At 36.0% G+C, this 12,859-nt stretch overlaps 1 protein-coding gene across 3 annotated transcripts in view; it reads left to right on the top strand.

The window, feature by feature from the left end:
- PARN (poly(A)-specific ribonuclease) overlaps window positions 1-12,859 on the top strand; it is a 45,704-nt gene that overhangs the window by 4,553 nt on the left and 28,292 nt on the right. For all 3 annotated transcript variants that reach the window (XM_085592392.1, XM_077786849.2, XM_021537998.3), the window contains exons 10-18: window positions 1,786-1,828; window positions 2,466-2,546; window positions 4,332-4,388; window positions 5,201-5,278; window positions 6,313-6,356; window positions 6,835-6,877; window positions 8,539-8,614; window positions 9,668-9,778; window positions 9,864-9,933. In XM_085592392.1, coding sequence (XP_085448518.1) covers window positions 1,786-1,828; window positions 2,466-2,546; window positions 4,332-4,388; window positions 5,201-5,278; window positions 6,313-6,356; window positions 6,835-6,877; window positions 8,539-8,614; window positions 9,668-9,778; window positions 9,864-9,933 — 603 coding nt within the window. The remainder of the gene's footprint in view (window positions 1-1,785; window positions 1,829-2,465; window positions 2,547-4,331; window positions 4,389-5,200; window positions 5,279-6,312; window positions 6,357-6,834; window positions 6,878-8,538; window positions 8,615-9,667; window positions 9,779-9,863; window positions 9,934-12,859) is intronic.

Raw genomic sequence — 12,859 nt, 5'->3', positions numbered from 1 at the left:
ATATATTTGCTTAACCTTGGAGTGATTTAGACTTTATTTTTCCATTTAAAAGAAGGCTTCTATAATGTTCTGAAGATTAATTACATTAAAATTATTTGTGATTATTAATTTAGATATTCCAGCTATTATTTGTTTTATTCTATGTAAAATCTCTGAATAGGATAGTGCAGCCTAGAATTATGTAACAAATGCAGCATGCTAGGTTTTTAGTGAGCAGAAAGTGCATGTGCTTATACAGATTGTGGGCTTTACCTGAAAAAATAGCAGCTCTATAGTAGGTACTGGTATGGTTATAGTTTTCTGTTGAATGCCAAGCATAAGCACTTCTTAGTATATATATTATATATATGTAGTATATATATAGAGTGTATACATATATTTTATATATATATGTATACTATAACTTAGTATATTGCCAAAATGTATCTCTTAAGGCCTTGGGAGAAACTCCAAGGCTTTAGAGTAAGATTTTCACTGTTATCCTTGTGGTAGTAAGATGTGGAAAATATGCAAGTCTTTTTTTGTATGTTTAGTTAATTCAGTGTTGCAGCACTGAATCTGGCATTCTGTTACTTACACTGGAAGCAGATTAAATAAAGCTTCTCTCTAGAAAATGGAATCTCAAGAAGTGATCTCAAGAACTAATCCGAAAAAAAGCAGATGTGTTTTTAACCATTTCTCAGTGTCATTTTTTAAACATATCTATAGCTTCCTGTAGCATGTAGTTTTATGCCTAAAGTCTGACACTTATCCTTGCATCTTCTTTGAGTGGATGAAAGAATGTGTTCTTCAGTTGGTTATTTTTAACGTTCAGCAGTGTTGCTTTATGTGAGAACTGCTGTGTACACTGTGTGTATTGGAGAGAGAAAGCCAAGCTGTGAAGGTAGCATGGAGCTAATTAAAGCAGAAGAATGAAGTCCTTTTCCCTATTGAAGTATTCTCTTGTGCATGAGTGTTTTGATGCAAGGTTTGTGGCATGCTTGGCAAGTTAGATGGGGGCTCAAAACTGTGTGAGGTGTCAGGGTTGAAAGGACACAACAGTGTTTGGAGTGTGCTCTCCAATACTAATTTTAGGAGTAGCCAGAGGGTAAGGAAACTTGCTGGTTCTGAAGTGGTTGCAGAGTTGTAGTTAGTTTATTATAATGAGATTATGAGAGTAATTGCTACTGGTTAAGGAGGAAAAGGCAGTATTCTCTTACTTTTGCTATCAACATGAAACTCTATGGCTCTGTGTGTGGTGTTATTTTGGAAATTAAATGTGGTTGTAGTGGTGTGATGCAACCCTGTTGCAGGGGTGATGACATTTGAGTTAATAATTCCTACTAAAATCTACTGGTAGCAGAAAGTTCAGAGTTGTTAATAAGTCCTCAAATAAGTGATGTATTAAAGAGATGCAGTCTTCAAAGAAGCTATCTTGGGGTTGCAATTAAATGAGAGCATTCGTGTTTTGGATTTCTTGAAAGCAAAGATTCTAGATTGTGATGAAATACCTAGATGATGTTTACTTAATATCACCAAAATAAGAAATTACAGGTTCCATAAAATAGCATGGGAAATTGTGTAAGTGCCAGTTACTGTTAGGTAATGTAAGGAGGCCAATTAAGCTAGCCTATTGCTTCAAATTTTGCATTATTAAAATTAAAAAGAAACCTGTAGTAATTATTTTACACATGAGACTTATAGAAATAATGAAACATGAAATTACTGAATTACTGTTGTGGTTTCACTATGCTAAATGCCAAGTGAATAGCTATTAATATTTTATTTTAATTTGTTTTCATGTAGGTATCCAAAAGGTATCCACGTGGAAACTCTGGAGTCAGATAAGGTAACTAGGCCTGTTACTACCTCCAATATTTATTCTGTTGAAAGGAAATTGTATTTCTCAGTTTCACCATCTCTCCTGATTTTTAGAACAAACTTGAGCTTTCTTATGCAAATTCAAAGCATTTTAAATTTAACACAGTGAACTAGTTTCTATCTGACCAACATATGGAGTGTGGGCATGTATTTCTGTGGCTTAATCTTACTTTTTAAACAGATACTAAAAGGTGTTTTAAAATACAGTGGATCTGGTGTTCAGTATCAGTGAAAAGCAGGTTGTGATTTTGGAGGAAAACCATCAGCATCTTGTGCTGTGTCCTCACTTCCCAGCATAGATCTGTGCTTCAAAAAGTATTTGAAACAAACTATTTACAAGGAAATGCTGATAATCTTTTTTGAGAAGTAAAAAGCAGGTTTAGGAAAAATTAGGTTTGGTGCATGAAGCAAATACAGCTTTCTAAAATAGGCTTTTGGGAGTAGGTGATAATATGGTGCCCACAATAGAAACAGCTGTGTTGCCAGGTAACTGGTGCTGAGGTATGACAGTTTTCTTTACAATGTAAATTTACAGAAACTTGCAGCAGTCTTAAATCTGAACTTCTCAGAGTGATCCCTCAAACTATAATTTTTTCTTGTTTTAGAAGGAGAGGTATATTGTTATTACTAAGGTAGATGAAGAGGAACGAAAAAGAAGAGAGCAGCAGAAACAAGCAAAAGAACAGGTAAATAAATTCAATTCCATTCGTTTACGTGAGAGAGGAAGGGTGAGAATCTCCAATATCAATCAGCAATGCAAAAATGCGGGCTAAGTTTTGGTATTGTTTCCCTTTGGTTTTCTGTGGCTGGCTGAATTTGATTTTCTAAATTCTACCAGGTAACTTAGACTTTGCAACAGAGCAAAAAGTTGCAAGGCACTTTAAAAACATTTTAAAAATCAGAATTTGTGGAATACTGAATGAGTATTCTGGATTAGCGACCACGTCCTTTTGTGAATCTCTGCCCTCCCAGAAATGTGGCCCTGTAAGAAGAAACATCAGTTTCTTGCAGAAACTCTTGAGTGAGTTGTTACACAGTTTGGATTCACAGTCTCCCGTTGTCTCACAAAGCTTGCTTGCTCATGGTTGTCTGAGTTAGTGTCCTGTGCAGTGAATGTGCCATTCCTCAACAGAGCCACACTGTCCACTACTGCTGTGGTAACAAGCTGGTCACACCTGGTGTATTCAGACACTCACTGTTTATTAGACTTTTATTTTGCTTACTGAGTGATGGAAATTTTAGGAGGTCATAAGACTTGAACTGTGGGATTTCCTGATCAAACTCCTGTGGTTTGTGCTTTCCTATATCAAGATAAAATCAGTTTGGGTGGAGCAGATAATACTTCTATGCAGAAAGCCTTTCAAGAGGGAAAGAGATATCTGAAGAGCCATTAACTAATGTGACATCTCTTTTTCCAGAAGGCAGGTCAGGAGCAATTTACTACTACAGCAGGGTTTTCTGAAGTGTTTTTAGTGGGGGTATTAGTTTCTCAAACTAGCAGCATTCAGAGCTGAACTAAAGGAACAGTGAATATTTTTACTGAATTTTAGTTCTGGATGAATAAAGACATATAATACAAGGCAGAAGTTGCTTCCCAAGACCTGAAAAAGAAAAATCTGTTACAGAACAGTTTGCTGTAGTCAGAACCCCCCAAATTAATCAAAAGTCAGTTTATACAACTACAGTGTTACATAATGTGAGTCGCACATTTTAATGTTTCTCCTTGTTTTTGTTTATATAAATAAAGAAGAATGTTTCTTCCTCAATCTCTGTTAGCATAAAATTATGGGCTGATTTAGTATGAGTGACAATCAGGATTCAACCTGTTGCATATGTATCAATATATGTAAAAAGTACGGCTGAAAATATGTAGGTTAATTTTACCTTCTGAGCTGTGTGCAGTGTCATAGCTGCTGAGCACCATTGGAGATAATGTGCTGACAATGAACTGACTGCAGGTGATACTGCTCTTGTTGGGGTGAAGTTACTCTTCTTTGTAGCAGCCTGTATTTTGCTGTGCTTTGCTTTGTAGCTAAAACACTAGTGATACCATCCACGTGTTTTGTCTGCTGCTCAACAGCACTTTCCAAGTGTCAAGGCTTTCCCTCCCACCCTCCCTCAAAAGCAAGGAGGCTGGAGGGTATGGGCTCTTATTATCCTTATTCACAAATCTTAATTGTCTGTCTTTGAATTTTGGGTGAGGGTAGAGTGGTTGCTTGGCATCTGGCCAGGGGTATCCCAGGACAGCAGCTTGTGACTCATCCTACTTAATAGGGGACTAGAGCTACATATAAAAATGGAAATTCTGTGAGCAGTATCCTGCTTTAACCTCTTGTGTTTTCCAAATATTGGTATTTCCTTCATGGTCTGTTCTTGGCTATGTCTGAGAAACAGTTTGAGGCAAGTTTGCAGGTACAGTTGTGGCAGTATTTGTATTTATGTCTCACTAATGTCAGAATCTTTGCTTACAGGAAGAATTGAATGATGCTGTAGGATTTTCCAGAGTTGTTCATGCCATTGCTAATTCTGTAAGTTAATGTGATTTTTAACCTATCTTTGTTTGTAAGAAAAAATAATTCAAAGAAAGGATTCTTTTGCTGTTACATTTGGAGGAGAAGATGAAGCAGAAGTGACATTTTAAGTTTATGTTGTTTTATGTTTTACAGTGGTTGAGTGTAGTAGGTGAGTAAGCTGGAACTAAAGAACAGAGTGAAGAATCTTTCTGTAAGAGTCAAGAATAGCAAGTTCTTAGGGCTCTTATGTAAATAAGCTTTGGTGATTTTTTTTCTCTGTTCTGAAAAGATTGTGGAGTTTTTTTCCTTTGTTTTCTTGGCAATTAAAGGCTGTCAAAGAAGGACTATTATCATGTCAAATGAATCAAAGTTAACATTTAAAAAACTGCTTGAGCTTTTTGAAAGAGCTTGCTCATCTGGCATGAAAGGTTATGCACTGTGAGAAGCCAGACCATGTCCTTAATAACTATTGTATATTATAACCATAAGGAATATATTGTGTGTTGTTACATAAGTAAATTGAAAGGTAATAGACTGCGAAATACCTTGACTTCAATCTTAAATAGATTACATTTGGAAGCCAAGTTATAAGTAGCTGTTCTAGTGTGCCTTCTTGACATAAGAATCTGCTGTGAACGCCTGTGATAAATGGGTGGCTGCTCTGAGAGAATGAAGGAGTATGTGGGGCAGGCAGAGAGCAACTGGGGAGGTTTGATGTGTGCTTGTTCCCATGTGCCCTTGGCTGGCATCTGGGATAGGGATTTTCCATGGGCCTTTGCCATGGCCAGAACTGGAAATGTAACAGACCTTCAATGTTATTTTCATAGGGCAAGCTTGTTATTGGGCACAACATGCTGCTGGATGTTATGCACACCATACATCAGTTCTATTGCCCCTTACCTGATGTGAGTAATCTTTTGAGTGTTCAGATGATGAAATAAATGCCTTAATGCATTTGTCTTTTAGTATTATCTCCACACTTTCTTCTGAATGGAAGAATTGGTCAGCTTGTGAACAACTTTAGAAAAGTATTTTTAAAAAAATCTGGTACTTCTGGGCTACTGCCTTATTGTCATAAATATTTATGTAGAAAGTTTAGTTGGATTGCTTTTCTTTGCATTTTTAAAATTTTCAAACCAGGTGGTAGAATTGTGTTTTTTGCTTATGTCAGGTGTATTTAACTGACTGACATGTTACTGTAGTTTACAAAATGGGAATGTGTGTTTTTAAAGAATATAGTACACTTTCTAAAATGATAAGCAGTCTTGTAGCAGGATGATGTTCACTGAGGTAAAGAAGTATAATGTTAGAATAATTGGAGAGAGCACACTTTGCAGCAGGGCTGTCTAACAGTTCATGACTGGACAATTGCAGAGTGTTGGCACCAAAAACATTGTCTGAGGAAACCAAAGGTCTCATTGGAAGGATGGATTACATGACACTGTTACTTGCAGTCTTAAAGGGCTTGTGGGTGTTTGGGGAAAGACTTGATCATAAGATGAGAAAAAGAAGTTTGGGACCAGTTAGAAAGTTGGAATATAAGCAATTGTCAGTAGTTCCTGTATTTTTGACCCTTGGCAGACCTAAACCTGTAGGCAGTCATTACACTGAAATACAAAATGCTGTGAGCATTTAAGAGCTGTTAACTGGGCTGAAATCAGAAGTAGCCTAGGGTATAAAGTAGGATAAGGTGTTGGCAGTGAGAGAATGTTTTATTACTAATGACAGACAAATCAGAAACACACAGTGTGTAGTTGTGTGTAATTGCAGGTGGTGTCTATGGTAATGCTGACAAATACATCTCTTACAGTGAGAATGCAATTACTGTAGCTCACTTTTAGAGGCTGTTTGGATAATTGTAGCTACTGCTCTCTGTCCTCCTGAGACTGTAAACAGTTCACTGACTTGGATTTTATCTTCCGGTTTAATGTTAAATTAGGACCTAAGTGAGTTCAAGGAAGTAACATCATGTGTCTTTCCCCGGTAAGTTCTTAGTTCAAACTTTCAACCATTTCAGTATAGTTGTAGCAAGCTGATGGTTTTTGTCCTAGACTTGTACTGTAGCTGTTACTGGAAAAGAAATCGGGATCTAGTTAGATAAATACAATTTTTAAAGTAATTTTGAGCAGCTTTTTTTCAGAAAAGCAGTGCTGTTGTTCACTTCGTGGCAAAAGATGCACCCTTGCTATTCCCCTGGGTTTGGCATGATGTTTAGTGTTTTGAATCTGCACTTCATTTGGAGCAAGATTTATTTGCTACTAGTTGTTTGCATCTTTTGCTGTTCCTTGGTTGCTGTCATTTTACATGCTGAACAAAGCCAAGGAATGTTTTGGCTGTTCCAAATCCAACAGTAATTTTCAGTAGGGTGTATCTGCTGTTTCCCAGCTAATACACTAAAACATTTTTTGGCAAAATTGGCATTCTTCTGTTTCAACCTATTTAGCTCTTACTTTGTTTCTAGGTTACTGGATACTAAACTGATGGCAAGTACGCAACCTTTTAAGGTAAGGTAATATTATAGAAAGATTTGAAGATACAAAATTGCATTAATACATGTGTATTGAAACAAATGATAATTTGTAGAGAAAGATGTCTAATAATATTTTCTGTGATGCTCCTTTTATTGTAGAAGAACAATTTTTCTTTACCCGTTATCTAAATTACAGAATTTATAGAATGCAAATTTTTACTTTACTACTAGTGACTTTTGCCACTTTTGTTTGAAGTTTTGTGGTAACTTGGCAGCTTTGGATTCCAAAATATGTAAAGTAGGTAAAGTATGATTAGTAGATTATTTTCTTCTTGTTAAGTAGCATGTCCCCATAGGAGATAAAAAAAGTGCTGTTCATGAACAAATAGGTTCTGGAGGCTGCTTGTATATTCAAAGCCTTAGAGTACTGTGAATGCTGACTTAGATTTGTCTGGAAAAGTGCTGTATCATCTTTAGGTTCTCTTGTGGCCTTTGCTCAGTGGGTAGTTAGCAGGAGGAAAAAAATAACAGGTTTTTCTTAAATTCTCTTACAGTATGAGTTTTATTACTCTAAATAAGTATTGAGATAAGTGTTCATAAGCTCCTGTTTTCCCACACGCCCTTGAATTAATTGAAAAAACATGCTGAGGAAGCAGCATCTCTCTTTGTGCATAGCTCTGTGACTCCAGAGTATTGCTTAAAGAAGCACTATTAAATACACATGTAGGTATTGTCAGGTTTGTGTTGCACACTGCTCTGGTAAGAATAGAGGCTTTGTGGCATTCTGAAAAGTAAGAAACCTCCACAAGTTTTATGTTTGGTACAGCTATGTTAATATTTGTTATTCTACAGCAGATGCTTGTGTTTTTAGCCTGTTGTTATGAAACCCTACTTTGGTATGCCAAATTAATGCATCATTTGAGCTTGTTCATTGTACTTAGTTCTTGATAACTTTTCAGTCTGCAGACTTGATGAGTGTAAACAGCTAAGTTTCATTGAGAAACAAACTAAATCTGGTCCTCACAGATCTCAGATAACTTTAAGAAAGATTGTGAGAGATGTTTTGCTTTCTCTGGCTGTTGATTCTGCATGTTTCCATTGACATCATATATTTGATTAAGGAATTAATCTGTAATCTTTGTGGCTTTTTATTTTATGCTTATAGTTCATCAGTAGATTTCATTGATGCTACTCAACTAAGTTGAAGTGTAGGAGCAACTTTCTGATTGTCAGGCTTCTTTCACTGTCTCTGTATTACTTTAAATCAGCAGTATTTACACTTGTAAAACTATTAAAGAATGTCCAGTCAGCAAACACATTTCAATACTCGCCTTGAATGCCTTTAACCATTATGATCAGTATTTAGACTATTTGCCCTGCTGTTTGTGCTGCCTTTTCCCTTGCCACATGTACCCTGCATGAAACCAGATTCAAATAGAAATATTACTTTGGCATAATCCCTCAATAATTCTGAGCAGCATTAATAAATGCTTATGACTCGTTATGATGCAAGTGAGGCAAGGTAACTGAGATTTGTCTTGACACACTTCTGATGCATCTCTTTGAAATAGGGCTGTGTGTAAATCCTGAGGGAACACCAGGTGGCAGCAATAAATACTCATTTTATCCTGTTTGTTTCCAGTTTCCAGGGAAAATGTGCTTGGCACCGACAATTAATGATGGCTTTTCTTGCAGGAGATCATTAATAATACATCACTTGCAGAACTGGAAAAGCGTTTAAAAGAGGTTCCATTCAGCCCTCCTAAAGTTGGTAAGGATATATCAAAATGCTCTTATTTCTGAAATGTTTTGATTATTTTTGTTCTCAGTCTGCAATATAAATTCCCTTGCTTATACTTAGTGTTTTGATTAAGGGACTTTAAATGAGGGCACTGTACATACAGTGCAATTATATTTAGAAGTATACCTGGAAATTAATAGGAATCCAGACAGTAAAAGAATGGATATGTTCAGTGAACAGCAGTTTAATCATCTTCTAATGATGGAATTTTTTCTTTTAGGTTGATTTTTGGGGATTAATTTGAAATTTGTTTAAAACTTTCATTTGGTGGTTGTCCTTCAGATCAAAGCCAGAGCACTCCAAGAGGCACAAACAAAACCAATAAAATTTATACAGCAGTGACCAGTTATGTGTGTTCTAGGAATTACTTAAGTTCTTTTAGTAGGAAAAAGGGATTTTGCTTTGAGGTAAGCACAAGGATATTTAATCAAAGGGGAAACTTAGCTCAAGGTTCTGGAATTTTTCTTAAGCTGCTGATTTAGAAAAGGCAGAGGAATACTGTGGAGTAGAATATGTTGAAAGTTTCAGTGCTTGATCAAAATCAAGATGAGTAGTACTTTTTTATCTTGCTGAATGTGCAGAGCATAAACACCAAGTGCATTTGTCAATAAAGACATCCTTAAAGCACTTAGTTTAGTCTTCATTTAAATCTATTGAAAAATCTGACCTATCTGTCTGGTTAATAGTGAAGACTGTTTTCTTAAATGCAAGTCATGAAAAAGATACTCTTTGTGAGGAATTCTGCTGTCACTGTCTTAAAATTATACTTCATTTTGGCTGAGTAGATCTAGGGTCTAAGGCCTTTTTAATAGGAAAGACTTTCCATCTTAAGAACCTATTTTTGTTTAAAAATACCAAACAAAACTGCTTTTTTAAGAACTTAAGAAAATTCAAATATTCTGAAAGTTGTATGTTTATGCAACATTCCCCAAATGATGTTATACGCTGACAAAATAAGCCTGTGGGTAAGCATACAGGACTATCTTTATCATAGTGTGTTTATAAACGTCTTTTTCCCCTCAGAAAGTGCAGAAGGATTTCCAAGTTATGATACAGCATCTGAACAACTCCATGAAGCAGGATATGATGCTTACATTACTGGACTGTGCTTCATTTCCATGGCTAATTTCCTAGGTACGTGTGAAATCTTTTCCAAACCTTCTTCCTGGTGCTTCCTGTAGCTGCTTATTACATACTGAATTTATTCTTCATTCATCAGGTTCATTCCTCAGTCCTCCGAAAAACCATGTGTCTGCTAGATCAAAACTCATTGAACCTTTTTTTAACAAGTAAGTAATTGTACAAAAAAATCTTGCTAAAACCTGGAAGTACAACAACACCAGCTTCAGCAGATCTACCTCTAGCCTTGGAATCTATAGCTAAGTGCATTTTTCTTTAAACTGAAATTTTTTTGGCTTTCTGATTCATGCTGGTAATGGTAGAGAGGCTATGAAGTAAATACCTTTCTTTTGGGGAGAATGGTTTGCTTTCTGTTGACCAGTGAAAGGACACTTCGAGTACCTGGACTGCTTAATGGCATTGCCATTATTTCTGGAGTAAGCTTTGGAAGTGGTGGAACTGAAGAAGAACTGGTCAGGTGTTCTTTATGTTGTAGGACCCTCAGTAACTGGTGATAGTGAAAACTGAGTGTGCTCAGCAGTCTGGAAAAACTAAAATATGCCTATGGTAATGTCAGTCCAAATAGCAAACAGGATTGGTATTAACATTGTCAGGTAGCCCATTTTTAAGATGGCATAAGAAATACAGATGTATGATTTATGGGATGATGCTATGAGCAGTATTTTGCTTTTGAATTGGATCTTCTTGCAAGCTCTTTGAACAAATTGAAGTAAGACATGGGGAATCCAGAAATCTTTATGCACAGAGTCCATCCTTTCCATAATTAATCTGTAGATTTTACCTTAGGAAACTTCTAAAGATGGTGCAATCTGTCACATAAAGGAAAAGGAGTTAAAATTAAAAATATTCTAGTGCTTACTCTGTTTAAATTCAGGAGAAATTCCATGCTTTCAAACCTGTAGTAGAGGAGTTGGCAAAATTAATTATTTTTGCTTCAGATGGCCGACACAAATGAGAAAATTATTGTGATCAGTGGCTTTCACCTTTCAGTGTTCTGAAAATCATATCATTATAGTGACAGCAATTACATGGTTCTCTTGACTCTGACACATGTGAGACTGTAACTCCATATATTTTAGCTGATATTACAGATACTCCGTAGATGAAACATGAAACCACAGTGACTGCTTGATTTGAATGTGAAGGTGAAGATAGAATTGATCAGCACAATTTCATTTTAAGATGGGATTTATCACTAGATTTTTTTCCATAATACCAACACGCATGTGCCAAGTAGTAGGTGCCAATTGAGCAGGTTAATTTTTCAATCATTAGCCAAAATTCTTCCTAGAAATGAATATTTGCAACAAGTACAAACAGCAACTTCTAGAGTTGTCACAATAGTACATGAAATTTAAGCTTTTCAAATTAATTGTGTACTTGAAATGTGACATTCCTTCAGGAGTGACATTTCAAAGTTGTGAGAGTGAGTGAGAGGAAGCCTGCTGTGTCTGTTCTAGCTGCAGGGCTAACTGCCTGACTGTATAGAAAGGAAGAGTTAACAGGCTGTAGGGAGAACAGCTGCTTTGTTTTTTTTCTTTTCTAAGCAAGAACTGAAAATTACTGTTTGCAAGAAAAGAGTGTTTGTCCATTCTGCCATTATTCAGAACTTGTAGCTTCTTGTTTCAGAAAATCTATATATTATTTTTAAATCATGGAAACTTAGAAGAATTGCCATATCTTACTTTCACATGATTTTAAAAGCTTTGCTCTATTCTAACATCTGCCACATCACCTAAGTCAGAGCTTAGAATTGAGACTCTGTCACCTTTTCCTTACAGTGAGCAGGCCAAGGCTTGTATTTTTCAAGTTAGTTTTCTTTCTCCTATAATGCAAACTAACAAACAAAAATAACTTTTTTTCTTTTTCTTTGTTTAATAAAGAATGTTTAAGTACATGTCAGAAGTCAGAGCTGTGGGATGTTTAAATGAACAAGTCTTTTGCTCTGTTCAGTCAGTCCTTGCAGATCTCTGTCTGCAGTATGTGGTGTTTTTAACACCTGTAGTAACATCCAGGGCTCTGCAGTTCAGAGTTCCCTAAAGGTCCCTTAGTGAGTGTGTTGTTTCTGGGGCTTTTTGGCAGGTATGCTTTGGGCTGCCAGCCAGCTTCCTGCTACACCTACTTGTCTTTAGTTTGTGCTCTAGAATTTTTCCCAAGCTGAACATCCTCTCTTCCTGCTGGGGAGAAAAAAAACTATCTTCCTCCAGAAGTTCTACCTGAATCTGTGGGAAGCAGTCAGAGCAAGGAAACCTTTTCCTTTGTGCTGTAGTCATGTTCTTCAAGCAAAACACAAAACTACACCATGCAAACAGTAACCTAAACAAATGAATTTTACACCTTATGTCACAAGTTTTTCCTGAAAGAAGCTAAGCAGAGGAGTTTAGTGTAAGAACACTGTTATAGAAGCAGTGTTCTCAGTTTGAACTATTATCCAGATAGTCTTGAAAATGTTCTTTACAACAGACTGTGATTGTTTGGGATTGAGTCTTAATTTCAAGATATCTGTGTATTAGATGCTAATACTTAACTACAGTTTAGTGATTAAACCTTCATGTCATTGGTAGGATTTTGGAAATGTTTCCTGTTTCAATGGGCTTGTCACTAATGTGATTTAAATTAGTAAATTTAAAATTAAAAAAATCAAGCTTTGATTTTTATGAACTTAGCTTTCAAATTAAGATAATACTTTTTTCAAGAGTAATTTTGATGGATTTCATTATGTCAGCAAAATTATGGAACTTCCTGGCTGGCTGTTCAAGAATGATGGCCAGGATATATGTTAATGTTCATACAGATTAATGATGAACATAGGTAAAATCTTTAGTTTTAGAGCTTTTGTGAGAGTGGAACTGATTAAAAACAGATTTTCCCTTAGGGTTGTTTAGCCCTTTTAGGCATAATGCAGTAAGTTATATGATAAACAACTCAATAAGACAGGAATTCCAGAGATGCATTTCTGCAATCTTTATTCTTTATTTTATATACAACATCTTTGAAAAATCCTGTTTGTCTGCTGTGAGTAATCCCCAATGAACATTTATGAGTTGAGATGATGGGACTTTTTATTGCAGTATC

The sequence above is a fragment of the Lonchura striata genome, chromosome 14 (genome assembly GCF_050655825.1).
Source record: "Lonchura striata isolate lonStrDom1 chromosome 14, ASM5065582v1, whole genome shotgun sequence".
NCBI classification, from domain to species: domain Eukaryota; kingdom Metazoa; phylum Chordata; class Aves; order Passeriformes; family Estrildidae; genus Lonchura; species Lonchura striata.
This window is presented reverse-complemented; position numbering and strand designations above follow the sequence as displayed.